General features: G+C 43.6%; 1 protein-coding gene across 1 annotated transcript in view; it reads left to right on the top strand.

The window, feature by feature from the left end:
* Window positions 1-22,767, top strand: part of RtcB (RtcB RNA ligase) — a 144,139-nt gene that overhangs the window by 63,243 nt on the left and 58,129 nt on the right. The window contains exon 7 of the mRNA XM_080277926.1: window positions 17,278-17,437. Coding sequence (XP_080134052.1) covers window positions 17,278-17,437 — 160 coding nt within the window. The remainder of the gene's footprint in view (window positions 1-17,277; window positions 17,438-22,767) is intronic.

Raw genomic sequence — 22,767 nt, 5'->3', positions numbered from 1 at the left:
TCTGTCTATTGCCAGACGCCTCAATCCCATTTGGGGTGGCCACAAACAAATCGCCTCCACGTCGCCCTGTCCTCCGCCATTTCACTGCCCTGCTCCCAACTCACACCCCCCTCTCTCATATACCTCTCCACCCCATCCCTCCATCTCATCCTAGGCCTCCCCCTCCCTCTTCCCCCCTCCACCTCTCTCACATACACTCTCTTTCGTCAGTCTTTCACCCTCCATCCTCTCCACATGGCAAAACCACCTCAGTGTGTTCCTCATAACGCTTCCTATCACATCCACATCCACACCACAACGCTTCTTTATATCCTCATTCATCTGCCTGTCTCTCCATGTGACTCCACAGGCTCCTCTTAAATAACTCATTTCCACTGTTCTCACTCTTGACTTGTGTCCTTCCAACAACGTCCAAGCTTCACTTTCATACGTTAGAGTTGGTATCACAATACTGTCATGTAGTAACTTTTTCACTTCCATTCTTACTTCCCTGTTTCTTATCACTGCTTTCAAAGAACCAGCAACCTTTCTTCCCTGCTGTGCCCTTTCAAGCACTTCACCCTCCAAACCTCCATCCTTACTCATCACACTACCCAAGTACTTAAACATACTCACATTTTCCAATTCCTCACCATCCAACCTCACTGTACATTCACTGACTTCACCTCTCTCAGAGACCATCACTTTACTCTTGCCTACATTCACCTTTAGATTCTGTTTCTTACACACTCTCCCAAACTCATCCACCAAGCCTTGCAGCTCCCCTTTGTCTTCACTCAACAACACAGTATCATCTGCAAACAACAGTACAGGGAGTTTCCAAACACTACCCTCTCTCACCAGGGTCACTCCAACATCCACTACCCTACCTTGTACCTCTTTTATTACCCCATCCATGAACAGATTGAACAACCATGGAGACATGACATATCCCTGTTTCAACCTAACCTCCAAAGAGAAAAATTCACTTAGTTCACCATCCACACACACTGCAGCCATAGCACCATCATACATACTCTTCACAGCATTCAGCAACTTTCCATCTACTCCATATATTCTTAATACTTTCCACAATCCTTGTCTATCCACCCTGTCATATGCTTTCTCCAAATCCTTGAAAGCCGCATACAACTTCTTTCCCTTCTCTAGAAACTTTTCCACTAAAGATCTAAGAATGAATATCTGATCTACACAACCTCTACCCTTCCTAAAGCCTCCCTGTTCGTCTCCAACTAATTCCTCTGTTCTTTCTCTAACTCTGTCAATAAGTATCCTACCATACACTTTTCCTATTATACTAAGAAGACAAATGCCCGTATGATTGCCACACACTTCTTTTTCCCCTTTTCCTTTGTAGAAGGGAATAATTATATCTGACTTCCAATCCTCCGGGACTCTACCTTCCTCCCAGGCCAATCTGCACATCTTCCACATCCATTCTGCTACTATCTCTCCCCCATGCTTCAGCATTTCACCACACACTCCATCAATTCCTGGGGCTTTCCCCATTTTAACTTTCTTCATTGCTTCCACAACTTCTATCCTACTGATTTCTTCCTATCTTCTCACCTCCCTCCTTCTCCCAGCCATTCCCCAGCCACTTATACTCGCATTACTTCCATCCTGTATGTTCAACAATTCCTTTAAGTGTTCTCTCCATCTGCTCACTTTTTCTCCCTTCTCCACTAGTAATCTACCATTTTTATCTTTCATTCCCCTGCTAACCTCATTTCCACCCTGTCTTACTCTCTTCACCTCTTTCCAGAACATTTTCTTACAGTCCCTCCACTTTACACTCAAATTCCTTCCAAATTCCTCATCCACTCTCTTCTTACTCTCACTCAATAATCTTTTCACCTCTCTTTCTTTCTACATATAACTCTCTCTTCCGCCTCTCAACTTCTTCCATGCCCCTATTTCTCATCCATTCATTGTATGCTTTCTTCTTTTGTGCCACAGCCTGTCTCACCTCTTCAGTCCACCACGCTGTTCCTTGCACCGCCCTCCGTTTTCTCTTCGTCCCACACACCACATCACATGCTGCACAGATTTCTTCTGTAAATATCCTGCACACACCTTCCACAACCCCCATCTGCTCCAATTCATATTTGCCCAATTGTTCCTCCACTTCTCTCTTATACAGGTAAGCCCTTAATTCACGTGAGGGTTACGTTCCCGGACCCTTCACGTATGTGGGAAATTCGCGTATATGTTCTGCCTTTGTGTGCACATAATTACGCATGTCTACTAAGTACTGTATATTGCATCAGAATAATAATGTTTATGCACTACATACACCTTATAAACTAGCATAAAGTATGAATAACAACAAAAATGTAAGAAATTTAACACTGAAACCCGACAAGCACAGGCCTAGGCGGAGACAAGCCCTCACTCCTCCCATATGCTACATTCTGCCTTCTTTATTGTCCAAACAGTTGACTCATTCACCCCAAACACACGGTTCCAAGCCAGTTCACAGGCATAGGTGGAGACACTTTAGCACAGTCTGGTGCACTAGCCCTCACTGCCTCCCATATGCTACATTCTGTCTTCTTTATTGTAAGAACAGTTGACTCACCCCAAACACACGGTTCAGAGACAATTCACCATGAAGTCAATTCACCATGAAGTCAATTCACCATGAAAACATGGACGACTTCCTGTCATTCCAAAAATATACATATTATTGATTACTTTAGTAACTAATTTTCAGGGGGATTTTATAACTCATATAAATAAAAAACTAGTGTACTGTACTTGCTAAATAAACTGGTATGTAAATAAATGACGGGGAATCGTCCTAACTGAGAACTGTCGCCAACATTCCTCCATTGAGTTCGTCCAACACTTTAACTTTCTCTGTCAGCAACATCACTTTACTGGTCCGTTTTGGTGTGTTACCACATGCATCATTAGCACTACGCTTAGGCTCCATGTTGGCAGACAAGGCAAGCAATCACTGGAAGGCAGAAAAATAAGCCACAAATAACGATTCGCGAGTCACGCATATTTCAACCGTCAGATTCAAATTGACTGTGTGGTGCGTGGTAGACCAACCTCCCCCCCCCACACACACACACGCACATATGTATGCACACGGGGAGCAGGCAGGCATTTTTATATTTTATTTATTTCTCTTGTATATTAAAACTATTTATTGGAATACTATAATTTTGTTTTAATTATTGTACGAAAAATTCTTGGATAACCGAAATCGCGTGAAAAAAGTTCGCGTGAATTAAGGGCTTACCTGTACTTAGCCTTTTTCTCATCCTCTTGTAACCTTTCCACTCTCCTTGCAACTACTCCTTCCTCTCATCTTTCCCTTCTTCTATTCCTCCATCTTACTTGTATCCTAATTCTGGCCACCACCAAGTAGTGGTCAGAAAGTCCACTCCCCCAACCTCTATAAGCTCTTGCATCCATTACACATCTTCACATCCTTTCATCCACACACACATAATCAATCATTGCCTTCCTTTCATTCAGTTCACCACCCACCCTTCTGATCACTCGCCATGTATCCCTGTGGATCATTTTATGCCTGATGCGGGTATTGGCTATCACCAACCTCCTCCCAGCACAAATGTCCACTAACGCACTGCCATTCTCATCTATCTCAGCAGGCACACCCCACTCACCAACTATTCCGTCCACCTTCACAATCCCTGCTTTACCATTCACATCACTGATCAAAAACACTCTCTCATTCTTCCAAACTTTTCCATGCACACTTCCACATTTGTCCAGAACACTTCTCTCACTCTGCTTGCACGATCTTGTGTTGGCGCATACACGCACACAATCGCCCACATTTGTATTCCAACTTTCAATCTTACCTACACAATCCTTGACCCAACTGATCCATACTCTCTTATGTTCTTCTTCCATCTTTTACTCACAACTATACACACTCCTTCTTTTGCCCTTTCATTTTCACCTACTCCCACACATATACCCCATCCATACTCCCATTCTCTCACACTCTCATCCTTCCACTTAGTTTCAGTTATTCCACATACATCAACTTTCGCACCCTCAAGCACCTGGACAATCTCTCTCTCTTTCACCTTGTCATTCGCACCCTCTTACATTCCATGTTGCAATTACCATGTCCTTTGTCCGGTCCTGGGTCGTCATCTTTTGGTCAGTCCTTGTCCGAGGCTTCTTGTTCGACTTTTTAGTTAGTTGTTTTCTGAGGAGGGGCACTAACCCTCCGCCAACCCTTTTAGTCGCCTTGTACGACAAGCATGGATACTGGGGGAGTATTCTTGAAAACCCCCCTACCCCCAGCGGGGTGTAGGAAGGTTTGACAAGGGAGGATGGGCTTGATGGTGGTGAAGAGCTGGATGTTGCAGGGGCGGAGGTGGGTGAGTCAGAGGTCAAAGGTTTGGCTACACGTTGGAAGAAGCTGGCAATTGTGGCGGACTTAGCAGCGGTGGATGGCTCAGCAGGGGTAGAGGTTGATGGCTCAGCAGGGGCAGAGGTGAATGACCCAGCAGGGGCAGAGGTGGATGAGTCAGAGGTCGAAGAACTGGCTGAACTTTTGAAGAAGCTGTTGATTGTGGTTTGTTTTGCCAGCTTTTTCTTCGACTCACAGATTTCTTTGTAGACTTTGAGGGCTTGGAAAATACCATGGGCAGCTGTCCCACTCCTGGCTGGGTTAGGGTCCCATTTCTTGAGAAGATCAGTGATTTGTTCAGTGCCACTGAACACCCCACAGAGTGTCTTCAAGTCAAGGCCTCATTGTGGCTCCTTCTCCTTGTCCTCATGGTTGTCCTCAGTGAAGGCCCTCTCCTGCTTCAGCTGCATAAGGTCCTCGTTCAGTAGTGGCTGATCGTGAGATTCTAGCAATTCCTGAATGTCTGCTTCATCCACCTCATTAAACCCAGCTTAGTGTGAGAGCCTCGCGATGTCTCTGAGAACTGCAGACACGTTGGTAAACCCAGGGAAGTCATTGACACATTCCTTTCAGAGCTTCTCCCAACATGCATTCATTGTCTTCTCTGTGGCTTCCTTCCAGGACTCATCAATGTTTTCAATGGCCTTCTTGATATTATATTTCCCCCTGAATTCTTTGATAGTGGGCTTGTCAGGGGTGTCGGTGCCTTCAACAAGTTGTTTCATGGTGCGATGCTGGTAAAACGCCTTAAAAACAGCAATCACACCTTGGTCCATCGGCTGAATAAGGGCTGTAGTGTTGGGGGGCAGGAACATCACTTCTTTGTTATCAGCCCAGTCCTCCATGCTTTGGGAGTGGCTGGGGGCATTGTCTGAAACCAGCAAGAAACAATTAACAAGATTATTTTCTGCTGCATAGTCATGAAGCCTGGGGGACAAATAGTTACATACATAGCTCTGATTGAGTGAAGTCATCATCCACCCTTTTTTGTTGGCCTTCCAAAACACAGGGAGGTAATCTTTAATGCTGCCTTTAAAGGCCCTGGAGTTCTTGGAGTGATAAATTAACATCGGCTTCAGTTTCAGATCCTCAGCTGCATTGCCCCCAGCAGCAGGGTTAGGCGATCCATGGAAGCCATATAGCCAGGTGCTGTCTTCTCTTCCTTTCCAGTGAATGTCCTTGATGACATTTTTTTCCAGTATAAGCCAGTCTCATCGTAGTTGATTACCTGCTTGGCTGAATATCCACCTTCCTCAATCCTCTGCTGGAGACAGGCTTGAAGGCGTCAGCAGCAGGCTGGTCCGAACTAGCTGCCTCTCCAGTCAACTTAACGTTATGTAGGGCGGCCCAGTTCTTAAATCGATCGAACCAGCCCTTACTAGCATTAAATGTTGTGGCCTCTTTGATGGCGTTGCCCTCCTTCAGGAGGTCATCCCAAATGGATAAGGCCTTGGTTGTCATGAGGGAGGTTGATAGGGGCATGCTGCGCTGAGTCTGGTCATCAATCCAAATTTTTAGAAGCCGCTCCATTTCATCCATTATATGCTGCTGTTGCTGTGTCGTCGTCTTGGCCATAAGAGTGGAGCTTGTTTCACCAGCCTTCTTAACGTTGGCAGCATTCATAATCACTGTTGATACCGTAGACTGGGCCAGACCAAGGGCGTGAGCAATGGTTTACCCCTTTGCCTTCCTCATGACACCTAATGATGTTGAGCTTGGACTCCAAATTTAAGCTCTTCCTGGCTTTCTTAGGCTTGAGGACAGAGGCACTAGAGTTCGCAGGCCGCATGGAAGACATCACGGAACTTATACTTGAGGTTAGGCGAGAAATAGTGAAAATCACGTCGCTAATGCACAGGAATACAAAGCTAGTGAATCAAACGTGAACGCGGGAAAGACTAGGCTGAGCCAGGGTTGCCAGATTTTTGTGACCAAAAGTAGCGGTAACTGGCCTCAAAAGTGGCGAATTTTGGTATAAAGTAGCCCAATATAATTATGTACAGTATATATACATATCTATCAATACATCTGTCTACAGTATCTCTCTCTCTCTCTCTCTCTCTCTCTCCTCTCTCTCTCTCTCTCTCTCTCTCTCCTCTCTCTCTCTCTCTCTCTCTCTCCTCTCTCTCTCTCTCTCTCTCTCTCTCTCTCTCTCTCTCTCCCCACGAGTACAGTATATACATAGACGCAAATAATTTAACTGTGCACAACTTACCAGTTGAATGCTGCTCCATTAATGCTTCTGTAGGGTTGTTCGAAGTGATGTAAGCCTAAAGTTAATTAACACAGAACTCCTTACTTACTGCATTATCTAAATTTACTTCTCATTTCTTTAAATTATGTCATTTCCTTTACATTCGTGGAACTAAGCTGTTTTCTTCTTCACAAAACTTAACTCTTACTGATGGACTTAGTCATTTTTTCAACTTAACAAAAGTATTTTTGGAACTAAAGGAAAGTGTTTTCTTGCACCTCATTATAATTACATATTTAAATAATTCAGTAAGTCTCCACGACCACATCTTCGCAGCCGAAGATTATCAAGGTCTGCTTCTGCATCCACGAGTCATGGATGAAGAAAACACGACTGATTTGGGTGATAATCTCACACATCCAGTTCTAATTAAATAGCCAGTCAGGGATTAATGCAAGAGTGTGAGAAATTTAAAGAGGGATGATATGATAAAGTATAATTCATTATCTTTTTGCGTCTTCAAAAGTTAATTATATTAGGCTATATTTTAAATGATACATTGTCACCAATCAACCATTGACTTTTGTCTCATTAGTAGCCCAACTTATTTTTAAAATAGCCCAAAAATTCGCAAGTAGCAAAATTCAAAATTTAATAGCAGAGGGCTTTCAAAAGTAGCCCAATTGGCTACTTGTAGCCCAAGCTGGCTTTGATGGGTGGCCGCACCATCATCCTTGGCGCGGCGATCGCAGTTCCAAACAAATGCCTATCGACTTGCGCTGAGGAACGCTGGACCAACCGCGCTCGTGCGATCGTAAGTGTGAGCCAGAGCGATCATATAGAGAGCCAAGGGTACTAAAGAAGATCGATTGTATACGCGAAATATCTTATACAGAGTGCATCGGATAGCGAAGGATCACTGTACAGTGAGGCTGGGTGAGGAGGAAATAGAAAATGTGAGTGCTTTTAAGTACTTGGGTAGTGTGATGACTAAGGATGAAAGTTTGGAGGGTGCAGTGCTTGAAAGAGTGCAATGGGGAATGATGGTTGCTGGTTCCATGAAGGCTGTGATAAGAAACAGGGAAGTGAGCATGGAAGTGAAAAAGCTACTACACAACAGTATTGTGATACCAACTATAACGTATGGTGGTAAAGCTTGGACCTTGCTGGACGGACAGAAGTCAAGAGTGAGAGCAGTGGAAATGAGTTATTTGAGAGGAGCATGTGGAGTCACATGGAGAGACAGACTGACAAATGAGGAAGTGAAGGAGTGTTGTGGTGTGGATGTGGATGTGATATGAAGCATTAGGAGAAACACACTGAGGTGATTTGGACACGTGGAGAGGATGGAGAGCGAGAGCCTGACGAGGAAAGTGTATGTGAGTGAGGTGGAAAGGGAGGGGGAGGCCAAGGATGAGATGGAGGGATGGAGTGGAGAGCTATATGAGAGAGGAGGGTGTGAGCTGGGAGCAGGGCAATGAAATGGCGGGGGACAGGGTGACATGGAGGCGATTTGTTTGTGGCCACCCCTTATGGGATTAAGATGTCTGGCAATAGATAGATAGATAGATAGATATTAACATCCCTGTGTTACATGAAATGTATTTGGGGGAGTTGATGTAATAGGAAACTGGATTTTCACACTGAAGAGTATGTACTGTATTTGTCATACGTCATTATTGTTTATATCCAAGGGATGGTTGGGGTTTATTGCTCACTTAACCCGTCACGTCCTGAGGTTTTCCGCACCTCCGACATCCCCCAATCCCGAGCTATTTTGGATTTTTTTTTTTTTTTTTTTGGCTAAAACTTCTGCTTTGGTTGAGAAACAAAGGAAAATCATCAAGAAAGGGCTTACCGTGGTCCATAAGTGGTCGGAACAGGTGAGGTCCCCCGCGCCAGGTATCGTATTCCATCATTGACGTGTGAGGCGCTCACGTTTTCTATGGTAGGAAATATTGGGAGAAACAACAAACAACACCTCTACATTTATTGACTTTGAACTAATACACAATAAGAGTAGCAATATAATGGATTTCAAACACATATATATGAAAAATAAGCATTGTACCTTCGCGTGAGCGTAGCGAGTTTGGTCCGAGTGGTAACATGCTATGTGCTAAGTTTCTTATATCAGTCAACATATAATATTTTCTACTTGTATACTTCTGTTTCATTGACATTTTACCTATTTTTACTGTTTGTAAATGTTTTCAGATGTTTTCATTCATTACGATGACATGCAGCATACCGTATTTCGCGGCATGTAAGACGCAGCATTATGAAAGACGCACCCTAATTCTGGCAGGGCAGTTCTGTGAAAAAAAAGTTTGCCCCAACCAAGACTGCAGTAAGGTTTCTTGATAAGAGCCATTACCACACAGATACACACTCACCTTTCAGAATCTATTCATTACTGATCATCAGCCTTTGGTTTCTTTTTTTATATACAAAGAATGGTACAGGAAAAGAAAACAATGCCCCTTCTTGACAAAACGTGACTGATATGAGCCACTATCACTTAGATACACACTCACCTTTCAGAATCTATTCAGTACTGCACATCATCCTTTAGTTTCTTCTTTTATGTACAAAGAATGATACAGGAAAAGAGAAAACAAAACCCCGTCTTAACAAAACGTGACTTCAAACCACGAGGCCATCTCAACTTTGTTGATAAAAATGTATCAGTAAACTGATCTAAACACTGTTTTTAATATTTTATGAATTTAAAACCACAAATGAAGTCAGTAAACTCTATTCTTTCATTCACTGACAAAAACATAAAATACAATGAATGTTCACATCAGTTCATTTATCCTAAAAGAACCCCGTCATATTCCACACCTGTTACGGAATTTCCTCACATTGCCTTGACTCAAGCACAATATCAGACTACTACCATCATTAATCATGCACTCTAACTAACCTGTAATTACCTCCACAAATAATATAAAAAGGTAGCACTTGTAAATACACAAATTACAATGTTTTACAACCAAAGTTCAATATAGCAAGGCTGCTTGGGAACAGGATAGACAGCTGTTTTTACTCTCTTCTCTCAGTATCACTCCTTCACTGTCAGCTATGTTTGCCTTGCAGCATCAACAATTAAAAAATGTGTGCTTCACTGATCATAATTTACTATAAACATTCATTTCAAAACATACTATGGTGAAAACATCCATTGTTACACCTTAGTAACACTGCTGCCTCCCAGTCGCTAGACAGCAGTCTCTACCCCTTCCTGTCAGTATCACTTCCTCACTGTCAGCGATGTTTCCCTTGCAGCATCAACAGTTAAAAATACGTTCTTCACTGATCACAATTTACTAAAAACAGACATTCATCTCAAAGCATGTCGAGAATGGAGAAACTATCTCGCAACACTGCTGCATCCCAAGCGCTAGACAACTGGCTCAACCCTCTTCTCCCAGTATCACTCCCTTACTGTCAGCTGTTTTCCTTGCAGCATCAACAATTAAAAATGAATCTTTCTCTTACCAGAATTTGCTAAAAACAGACATCCATCTCAAAACATTCGAGTACTGTGAAAACATCCATTTTTGGTCTTAACACTGCTGCCTCCTAGTCGCTGTGGTACACACACACACACACGCACACATGTACACACCACATGCAACATTCGCTCACCTCTGAAACATTTACATCAGTCCGTTTTGGAGTACCCAGTAGCTTTATTATATGCCAAAAACATCAAAATGTATTTGGTTGTTCAATATAAATATCATCACTTAAGGACATGAAACATCTCAAACAATTTATTCATCCAAACATCGTCAGTGCAAGACTAAAGGTGTACAGCACCATTGATCCTAAATTTTCCATGGTTGCATCTGTCATGATCACCTAAAACCTATATTCACTTCATATTACTGACATGGTGAAAATTTCACTCGTCTTCAAATCCTGAGAATTCATCACTACATCCTCCAAGTCCTGAAGCATCACTGGAAGTCATCACCACGGTCATCATCACTGTTTCACTTTCATTTTCATACAGTAAATGGTCCTCAGTACCATCCATTGAATTGCTTATACCACACTTCATAAGACTTTAACTTGGCAATCGTTTTAACTGAGCACAGGCGATATTCAGACTTGGGGCATTTGATATAGCCCACATTAACCTCCTCAGTACATGTTTCCTGAACTGAATAAAATCATATGGCGAGCATGAATAAACTACCCTATAAAATACATTGCTGGGCTGAAGGGATTATATAAGCGGATTATCAGTTCCCTAGCCTGACTCTTCCCACTTCTACTTCCTTAACTACACCCACACCAAACTCTCACCTACACCTTAGGATTCTGGTCGTTTCGGCCGTAACATCCAAAATGGCAAACGATTTTACAACCTAACCTAACCTAACCTAACAAATTTGGACGTTACGGCCTAAATGATCCCCATTGCCGATCATGAGAGCTTTGCTTAGGCAGCAGAGATGCAGAGAGTGAACGTTGTCAATCATTCTGATCGCTTCGTCTGCTAAGAATACAGCAGAAATGGCGGACGCTGATATGAATGCCCGTCAGGCACTGCTATTTCAGATATTGCATCAGTTATGCTACTCAGTGAATTTTATCCTATTTTCATAACAAAATACTGTAATTGGGTGTGCCCTGAGTTGCATAGACATAGACATCGCTAAAGTACTTCACTTAGCTGAAAAAGTGAAGCTGTAACTTCGTTAGCTTGCTAGAGTAGGGTGTACGCTAGACACTAAACTGCTAAGTTGCTAAACCGCTAAACCCCTTGACGGTATTGGCCAGTTGAGCTGAAAACAATCCCGTGAATGCTTTGTGTTCTTGAACTTGCATGTTTTAATATCTGCTGCATATATACACTCACAAAATATCACAAAAGTAACTGACCTAATTAGGGTTACTGAATTTCCATACGTGACGAAAGTCTGTTTTGATGACTTGGCAGTTTCACTAGCCAGCATCTCTCCAGCATGATTGCTTTGCTAGTTAGTGAATGGATGGCAAGCAAAGTGGTCATGATTGCCTTTCAGAAGGTTAGCAGACAGTTCACCAGTGAGCACGTTAGCTTGCTAGAGTAGGGTGTACGCTAGACACTAAACTGCTAAGTTGCTAAACCGCTAAACCCCTTGACTTTGACGGTATTGGCCAGTTGAGCTGAAAACAAACCGTGAATGCTTTGTGTTTTTGAACTTGCGTGTTTTAATATCTGCTGCATATATACACTCACAATTTGTCACAAATTTTATTGACCTAATTAGGGTTACTGTATTTCCATACGTGACGAAAGTCTGTTTTGATGACTTGGCAGTTTCACTAGCCAGCATCTCTCCAGTATGATTGCTTTGCTCGTTAGTGAATGGATGGCAAGCAAAGTGGTCATGACTGCCTTTCAGAAGGTTAGCAGACAGTTCACCAGTGATCATGTACGTTAGCTTGCTGGAATAGTGCGGATGCTAAACTGTTAAATTGCTAAACCGCTAAATATCTTCACGATGTTAGCCAGTTGAGCTGTAAACAAACCCGCGAAAGTTTTATGTGTTTCTGGTCTCGGGTGTTTCTTAAATCTGCTGCATATACACACTAGTGTATATTATTTTTAAAAATAAAATCAAGTCTGCATACTGTAGAAAACACCTGTGGTTGCTAAGCATTGAGATGATCATCTTTATAAGAGTTTCTTCTCAGTGAAGCCTAACTAACCTGCCTTAGTCTAACGTGCAGGACGCATGGGGATATTTTAAGGTAACTTTGAGACAAAAAAGTGCGTCTTATATGCCGCGAAATACCGTAAGTATAGCGCACATCAGCTTACTAAGCACACTCGCTATGACTCGTATTTCAACATACCCAATTGTTTTATCACTTTCCTATTATTTTTTCCTTTACATAGAACTTTTCCTCCACCACTGTAAATGTTTTCAATTATTTACATTCATTACGAGGGCATTTAGCGAAATTCATTCATTCATTCATTGCCAGACACCATGTATCCCAAACGGGATGGCCAATGGCTTAGAGTTAATTGTTTTTACAGAGAGGGGCACTAATCTTCCACCAACCCCACTTGACACGTAGGGATGGCAACAGCATCTGGTGTTCCCAAGCGGTCACCCATCCAAGTACTAACCAGACCCAACGTTGCTTGTGCATATTCACGTAGTAAGCACAATCTCAAACACTCGTGTTTCATCTTCTAAGTTATTTTTTCACTTCAATAATACTTTCCCACTTACATTACACACGTTTACACCCCTATACTGCACTATACATAGTTACTGGCATTATTTATTCAAGTGAGCGTCAGAATATCGCATGAAAATACCCTCGCAATGAATGTTTCGACCAACATAATACTCAAACACTTACTTACAAATTCTTCACATATATTACACACTTTCCCACTTGTTGACTTCTATTTTCATAATTACGGGCCTTATTCATTCCACTGAGCGTCAGGATATCGCATCTCTATACACACGCTAGGAATATTTTGACTTAGAATATATTTCAGCACTTACAATAATTTGAACTTATACCCGTTTGCATTTCCAATAATAATATTTACGGGCCTTATTTATTGCACTGAGCAACAGAATATCGCATCAAAAAACCCTCGCTAGGTATGTTTCCACTTACAGCATATTTATACACTTACATACAATTTTTGCACTTATGTTATACCCGTATGCACTTTATACTAATATTTTCAGATCAACATGACTGATAATTTCACTGAGCGTCTGTTTGTCGCATTTACTTCATAGTTTCAGCGTCCTATCGCATTCACACCATATTAGAATTGCATCAAGGTGTGATATTCGCTGAAACATGGGTGAATACAGAGACCCACGTCACACTCAACGCACTCATAGCGGGTGTCCTTCCTCTGTGTGGTGAGTCTCATCCGGGAATTGCTACACACGTGACACCAGTGTTGGGGCCTAGGTCTGTTTGGCTGGGGAGGAGGGATAGGAGTGGGGAAATGGTGGCTGGATATTCTCAGGAGAGTTTGGGCAATAGGGGCAGTGCGGGTGCGATGTTGGGCCTTTCAACAGCATACTGTGCAAACATCTCTCTTGTGAGCTCCCTCACAAACCCTTCAAAGGTTTCCTGAACTCCTGTTGTCATGGCGTGAAGTTGGTGGCAATTCAGAGCAGTGATGTCTAGCAAGTGAAAGAACAGTTTCTTATACCACTTCATCGTGGTCCTGGCACACTCTACCGTCAATATCATGGAGTCTGACTGGTCCACCAGGCGCATGTTTATGTTATAGTCCATGACACACTCAGGGTTCCAAATGTGATGCCTGTTCTCGCTCCGGTAATCAACAGAATCAGTACGGTGCATCAAGGGGCGGTGAACCGTTGACAAGAGGCTTACTTCTCTATTATGGTTCCACACAGTTGAAAGGATGTTGTTGGCTTTGAAGAAGACAACCTCATTCCTGTCAAGTTTCCGCTCTACCTTGACCACGTGACGCCGGTTCACCTTCACGGTTCCACAGATTCCCGTTTCATGCCTGTGTAGATAACGAGCGAGAAGAGGGCTAGTGTATCAGTTGTCCAGGTAGAGGACGTGACCACGATGAAGGTAGTCTTCTATCATTGTCTTTACCACTGCTTCCGACAGTCCAATACTCCGATCTTCTATTATGTCTGTCTGTGCACCGGTGTACAAGACTATGTCTTGCATGTATCCAGTCCTACAGTCGCACATAACAAAGATCTTGAACCCAAAACGGTGCCTTTTGCTGGGTATATACTGCCTAAATGAAATATTACCTCTCCACAGCACGAGACTCTTGTCTATGACGAGGTCTCTATAGGGATAAAATGATGAATGAAAGGTTTGCCTCAGGTGATCAAAGACCAACCTAATTCGCCTCATCTTATCTGTGTCGTTCACATTTGCAGGATCATCAGCATCATAGAAATGGAGGCGACTTAGAATTTGTTGAAAGCGATTACGGCTCATGACTTGCCCAAATATTGGTGTAAACATAACAGGGTCCCTTGTCCAGTAAGCCGGAATTCTGTTCTTTCATATAATACCCATCAAAAGGACCAGGGCAAAAAATAGGAACATTTCTGAAAGGGAGACAGGGTAATCATATATGATAGAATGCCTGCTCCTTGTTCCCAATCTTTCACTCTCATGGTGCTGGGTGCTTGCAAAAAGGTTGGTTTAGTAAACAATCTACTCCACAAATGCCTCACTAAAAAACAGGTGGAAAAAATCCATCCTGGTGGAATTATGGTGAATTCCGGGAGCAGTGCAGCCAGCGCGCCCCTGCTTAGTGAAGGGGTGATTGAGGGGAGAAAAATCACTCCCATCCTCCCAATTCCATCCCACAAATCCCTCGTCCCCATCATCCCCATCACCGGCTTCGTCTGGGTGGGGAGGAGATGCTGGTGGGGGAGGTTGGGGAGAAGGAGTGCGGAGGGCTTCCCCACTCTCACTCCTCTTCCCTCTGCCTTTACCCTTTCCCTTTCTCTTACCTTTACGACCTTGAGGAACATTAGGGGGCTATGGGGATGAAGTTCGGGAATATTGGGGAGCATAAGACGTGCTGGGGAGTGGTTCCTCCCCACCTTCCCCCTCCATCACAACACCACGTGATTTTTCACACACCCTAACTCGCCCACGTGTTTGGGGATATTGGGGAGCATAAGATGTGCTTGGGAGTGGTTCCTCCCCAGCTTCCCCCTCCATCACATCCCCACGTGATACAGAACGCACCCTCACTCGCCCACGTGATACACCCCGCTGCCTCACGCTACCTAGGAAGAGCGATGACTCACTCACGCCACTCTCACTTTCCATACTCCTCCCTGCACTTTCCCTTTCACTCCCCACTCCCTCCACGGCACTTCCTACCTCCCCAAACAAAATACTAGGCCCATACCTGCTCGTCCAACGTGGTGTGCGCTCGGGGCCACGATGAGTAATCACCTCACGTCCATACCACGTGGCAGCACGTCCCACGGCTCTGTCCTCGTCCTCGTCATCAAATTCGGGTTCCACATCACGTTGGGGCTGGGCATAGGATGTTGCACGTGTTTTTTTTGGCCGGCTGCCCCTCTCTAGCAGCACGGTAAGTCACTTACTGCCGCTTCCTGGGGGACGGGACTTCTTCATCACTGCTGGTGGTTTCCTCCTCCTCTGGCTGCACATAATCTTTGTCAACAACCTCGTCGTCCAGTGGGGAATCACTGTCGCCTGTAAAGGCGTCCAGGGCGGCTTGAATTTCGACCTCTGAGAGACCTCTCGTAGCCATGTCTGAGCAGGACCGTTGCTAACAGGTGAGTGAATGAGCCGCGGGTTAGCGCGGGTCGCGCGGGGTCGCCGAGTGTCCCCGCCTGGTGGCAGGTAGGGGAAGGTCAAGCGGCGATACGTACCGAAAATCAAGCGCGAAATTTGAAAATTGTGGAAATTATGCACTTTGCATTTGCACGACGTACCGGTACGTCGCCAGGACTGGCAAATGCAAAACATTGCAACGTACCCATACGTCGACGGGACGGGGCAGGTTAATGCCACACAGGGATGAGTGAGGCTGGTCACTCACATCTTAAATGTCAGGACCAATTTGCCTAGCCTCAGGCACCTACACTCCTCGTGGGGCAACACTGGATTAGATGATGAATGAGTATGGCTTCTTGAAAATTTTTGTGGCTATTCAATGTCCAACTTGGCAGTTTGGTCTCATTGGCCATCCCATAACTCTTGAGGGCTGATTTACCGAGAAAGATGAATTGTTATTGTTTACTTTCAAATTTCAGTTTTATGTAGTCATAATTGCATTGTCTTCTCACCTTTTCGTGTACTTTTAGGATGTTTATCCATATTTGAACCTCCCCTTTTCCATGTGTGTGTACATCATTGACACAAGGCAAAGGAGAGGAGTGTGAGTTTGTATATTTCTTGTTGTTAGCAAAGACTTTTGAGATGATCCTTCACAGCACATAACCACTAATCTTAAAGCATCCATTTACACTTAGTATACCATTATGGTCCATCACCATTCTGTACCACAGTTTCAGCTCAGTTTATGCATGTCCAACTCAACCCATTCATCCCATGTGACATTCTTGGAGGGTATTACCTTATTGTACTCAGTCCACATATCCCCAAATGCCCATTTCTATAGTGTATGCTTTCCTGTCCCAACCCTACTGCCCACCAAATATCCATCCCATCCCACCCATTCCCTTGCTCACCATGCCCATTTCATTACCCCGTGACACGTGGAGGGTTGTTTGAAAGAAACTTTCACTTCACTCAACCAGTTTGTACAGCACCTGCATCTACAAAGCATACTGTCCAGCCCCAGCTCCACTGCCACAAAATTTCCATCCCATCCTATGCATTCTTTTGAACATCACTCCAATTTTTAAATTCCCCACTGATGGTTTCATGGTGTGATGCATGTGATGTAGTTGACAAACATGCATGTTTTGTGTGTGTGTGTGTGTGTGTGTGTGTGTGTGTGTGTGTGTGTGTGTGTGTGTGTCACTCCCCACTTCTCCCCTTGGGTAAGGAAGGGGAGATGGCAGATACTAGATATATTAGTGCTTAGTTCCATTGTTTTCATAATAATACATCAGCTTGCATGTAGTGAAGAACAAATTTTTCATGATTTTGATTGTAGAATTACCTCACACAGTTGGGAACACTGGGAGCCGGAAACCATTATGCCGAAATTCAAGTGGTTGACGAGATTTACGATAAGTGGGCAGCCAGTAAAATGGGCATCGAACAGAAAGGCCAAGTGTGCGTCATGATTCACTCTGGCTCACGTGGCTTTGGTCATCAGGTGGCAACAGGTAAGATGGTGTGGCTGAGACAGTGCACCACTAGTTCATCTACCTTAATCCCTTCAGTTCCTTGTGTATTTTTCAGCCTAATCTTACCACCACCAGACATTTTGGTTCAGCTCAGAGGTGACTTTTTGAACTAGAGGGGTTGGATACAACCTTCATTTACCCCTTCACTACAGTGAACTGATGTTCTCATGCAGCAGATAGTGCCTCGCCACAGCAAGGCATGGGGATTAGTGTGGAGGTTTGGTTCCTGGATGTATACTGCATTTGCATCTCTCCATCCGTTTAACAGGGACACCATAGTGGCTCCACATCACCCTGTTATTTGATTTCCACCTGAAGCAGTTGTTGGGTCTGCTCAAACAGACAGATTAACAACAACAACGACAACCCCTTTCCAACAAGTATCCACCAAGCTGAATAGAAGCATCTGGAGTTAACAAGAAGCCGGTGTTGTACTGTCAGAGTTATAACAACTGCCATGTTCCTAGTTCCATTTGAAGAAAGCTTAAGACTGGTGAAATAGAATGAAAAACCTATCTCTGTCAGTGCTTCTTTCAGATGGTTTGAGTATTTGTCTGTACATTTGTCAGACTTTAGGAAGGGACTTGTGTGCCTGTCTGTACATCACCTGATTTAAAGAATTAACTTGCTGGACCTTCTTTCGCAAAGCTCAGTGGTAGAATAAGACAGTAGTATAGATCAACATCCTTTTCATAGCACTTCACAACTACTGGCATCCCGATGGAGAGATGGCAGTTTTTGGCCAAGTTTAGGTGGAAAGAGTGTAGCATAACTTTCTCACAAATGTTGGTAGTTTAATAGTACCTATATCATCCATATGTATTTCTCCCCTAAGAATGGGGCAACAGAGGGTCCAGGAAGCAAGAAAAATCTGATAAAAGAAGAATTAGTAAAAGTTGGCTCAGTTAAATGACCTCAGTTTCATTATCTCACCATTGAAGCCCCTAGAATTGTGACTCCACCTCACACTCATAACACCCATACTTACATCTGTTAGAGTCACTCCAACAGCTGTATCATCAGTGCATCACTTTACTCCTTTTTCTACCTGTTCTCTGCACTCCACATACATTCCTCAATAATGCTTTTCCCATTCCTCATATTCTTCACTTTCCTTTTTCATGCCACACTAGTCACACACCCATGTGTTTCTGTATGCACTAAAACTCCTTCATGAATGCCCCTCACAGCCACTACACTCAAACCTCCATTTTGTATCAAGGCATTTGTAGCACCAGCAACTTTCCTTCCCTGTGTTGCTCTACTTTCTGCTTCCTTTGCAGTTACCATTTATCTTTGGTATTGAGCCCATGTACTAAGTATGTTACCAATTCAAGTTTCTTCATTCATCGTCACACCACATTGTGAGGATCCTTCTCTCTCTCAGCAATCATCAGTTGGCCCTTGCTCAAATTTACCTTCAAAGCCTGATGTTCACAGACATCCTCAAAATTCAGAACCAATCTGCCAGGGCCGTATTTATTATTGGGAAGCAACTCAGCATCATTTGCCTACAATTATTGATGCTCCACCCTTCAGTATATATATATATATATATATATATATATATATATATTGTTACGGAACAGAGAAAGATAATGTACACTTTAAGTGAGAATGCTAAAAATCACTACTGTCCCGTAAAGTTCCAGGTTCAAAACAAAAGAGTTAGGTAAAATTACAAGTTAAAGTTTAATGCTCAAACTAACAACAAAACATTCAGGACTCATAAGGATAATGTAATGGCAAAAAACAGGTTAAATATATGGTTAACTGCAATAGCCTCTATTAACATGAAATTAGCAAGAGTAAATTTACCTAAGTCAGCCCTGATAAAATGAAAATACACTGGGTAATGCTCAGTTAATGCAAGATAAATAATTACAGATACAAACTATTATTACCACTGGCTGACAAAATGAATTACAAAAACTTTACTAGGCCTACAAATCAACACCTTATGCTATACAGTACAAGAACAAAATGCAATAACACTTATACTCAAATCACACAGCTGCTAGATGGTTGGAGACTTCCTGAGAAACTCTATCTATCTATCTATCTATAGCCCGATGCCCTAATCCCACAAAGGGTGGCCGCAGACAAAACGCCTCCAAGTCACTCTGTCACCCACCATTTGACTCCCCTCCCCCCAACTCACCCCCCCCCTTCCTCATATACCTCTCAACTCCCTCCCTCCACCTCATCCTCGGTCTACCCCTCCCTCTCCCTCCCTCCACCTCACCTACATACACCCTCTTAGTCAGTCTTTCATTCTCCATCCTCTCCACATGTCCAAACCACCTCAGTGTATTTCTTCTAATCTTTTCAACCACATCCACACCTACCCCACAACGTTCCTTCACTTCTTCATTCGTCAACCTGTCCCTCCATGTCACTCCACATGCTCCTCTCAATAATAATAACTGTACAGGGGAGGACAGAGATGTGAACAAAATGAGGAGCAGATCTAAGTGGCAATGATGCAGAGACTGAGCTCATTATATAGGGGCCAGCAGAGCTTGATACAACTTGTAAGAAGGACGTGCAAATGAAGCCATGGGGACAAAGAGCTGAAAATCCTGCTCTGAACAACAGAAAGGACGACTTACTCTACTATAACGGTAGAAGGGGGGAACTGAGGCAGAACACGCTCGTGATCAAACAGGCAGCACACTGTACGTTAGAATTACACAAAGGATGATGAAATCATAGGCTATGTAACACCTCCCCACAAAGAAAAAAGAAATTTACAAAGGAAATTTCTTATTACTCTAAAACAATCTGTGTATGGCATTACAGAACATGCAAAAGTCTTTCCTAGTGTTACAAAACATGAGATCTCCCTAGCACGTTCAGTCATAGGTACTTGCCAGTATCCCTTTAACAAATCAAACTTACTTATGTACCTAGCCCTTCCGATCTTGTCTATGCAATCTTCCACGCGAGGGAGAGGGTAAGTGTCTGTTTTAGTTATCTGATTAACACGTCTGTAGTCAATGCAAAGCCGCTGTGACCCACCTGGCTTAGGGACCAGAGTGGCAGGAGAACTCCACTCGCTCTGACAGGGCTCAATCATCTTGTGGTCCAACTGGTAGCCAAGCTCCTTCAGGATGAGAGGAACTTTCACTGGGTTCACACGGTAAGGAGGCAATTTATTTGGCTTTGCGTCTCCAACAACGACATCATGCATCAACACAGTGGTTCTTCCTGGAGTGGCACGGAACACTTGCGGGTACTCCTGCAGTAATGCCGAAAACTCCTGCCTTTCCTCGGGAGGTAGATGAGAAAACAGTCTGGAGATCATTCATGATATCAGGATTCTTCCCCAAACTATCACTCAGGCTCATACTGCATGGGAGAGCTTCACTTGCAGACTCGGGTGGAACAGCTACAGTGCAGACTGGATTATTTTCGTCCCGCCTGTGATATAACTTTAACATGTTGATGTGACATAGTTGCTTGTTCTTTCTACGATCTGGTGTGGCAATGATATAGTTGACATCACTGAGTTTCTTCTTCACGAAATAAGGACCACTAAACTTGGCTTGAAGAGGTTGCCCATGAACTGGTAGCAGAATCAAAACCTGATCTCCTGGCTGAAAGTGGCGTAACCTGGACTTCTTATCATACCAAGTCTTCATCTTCTCCTGAGCAGCTCCTAAATTCTCTCTCGCCAGCTGTAAAGCAGTGGACAGCCGTTCTTTGAACTTCATCACATACTCCAGCAGGTTGACGTCATCTTCCTCCGACAGCCAGCATTCCTTGAGTAGCTTAAGGGGTCCTCTTACTTCATGGTCAAACAGTAGTTCAAAAGGTGAGAAGCCCAGTGATTCATTTGGAGATTCTCTTGCAGCAAACACAACGAATGGAAGACCTTTATCCCAGTCTTTCTGATGTTCCAAACAGTATTTCTTGAGCATCGATTTGAGTGTTTGATGATATCTCTCCAACGCTCCTCGGGTCTGGGGATGGTAAGCTGAAGACGTGATCTGGGTGATGCCCAACTCTTTCAGAGACTGCTTGAAAACATTCGACATGAAATTACTTCCCCGGTCTGACTGTACCTCCTTGGGCAGACGAAACTTTGTGAAGAACCCTAGCATTTCCTAAACCACGTTCTTTGCTGAGATATTTCTAAGTGGAATGGCTTCAGGATAACGAGTAGCCATATCAATCAGGGTCAACACATAAGAAAATCCTGAAGAAGTCTTAGGAAGAGGGCCCACAATATCCACCAACACACGGGTGAAAGGCGCCTCAAAAGGAGGAATGGGAACTAGAGGTGCAACCTTTTCGGTCTGATTACACTTCCCCACAACTTGACAGGTGTGACAAGACTTACAATACCAAGAAACATCCCTGAAGATACCTGGCCAGTAGAAGTGTTTCAAAATGCGTGCCACAGTCTTCCTCACTCCAAGGTGTCCTGCCAAACTGGAATCATGAGCCACTCTAATGATATCCTGCCTACAAACACGAGGGATGACAACTTGATGTACAACCTCCCATTCACAGTCGGCTGATGCTGTTGGGGGTCTCCACTTCCTCATAAGTACTCCTGACTTTACATAATAACAAGTAGAAGCACCGGCTGACTCTTCTTCACTGTAAGCAGAGTTAGCTAGACCTTTCAACTCAGGGTCAGCAACCTGCAACTCAACCAACTCTTGACGAGACAAATTATCAACACTACGGGATACTGCCTCATCTGGTGAGTGGTCCAAATTAGCAAGAAAAGTGTCAGCTAGGATAACATTATCATCATCATTATCCTCTAAACCACCAGTAACTTTAGACTTAGCCCTAGTGACAGCACATGCAGGGAACACATCAGGGACATCACAATCATGGGTCGCAGCCACTGGCTCACTAGACAACTGAGGAGCTGGACACACTTGACTTCCACCAATATCATTTCCAAGTAAGAAAGTTACACCTGACATTGGGAGTGTCTCAACCAACCCAACCATAACGGAACCATTAACAAAACCAGACTCTAAATTCACTCTGCACAGAGGGACAGAGAAGTAATTATTCCCTACACCTTGTAAGATTACAGTTTCATCAGAGGAATTAACATTAGAGCCTAGAACACTGGTCAGCATAAGGGATTGGCAAGCACCTGTATCACGATATATTTTAACTGATTTCCTGTCATTACTGTCCAGAGGACTGACAAAACCATCAGACAGGAAATTAGCACATGAACTCTTGAGAGTGTCACCCACGTTACTGCTCAAAAGAGGAGCTCCATCATGAGAATTTAAGTTACCCCTCAAAGCAGGTTCAGTTAACTCAGTTAAAGA

Source organism: Coenobita brevimanus, chromosome 71 (assembly GCF_032717465.1).
Source record: "Coenobita brevimanus isolate Jiangsu-jjx chromosome 71, ASM3271746v2, whole genome shotgun sequence".
Classification (NCBI taxonomy): domain Eukaryota; kingdom Metazoa; phylum Arthropoda; class Malacostraca; order Decapoda; family Coenobitidae; genus Coenobita; species Coenobita brevimanus.
Note: the sequence above shows the minus strand (reverse complement) of the source record. Positions and strands in the feature narration are given on the sequence as shown.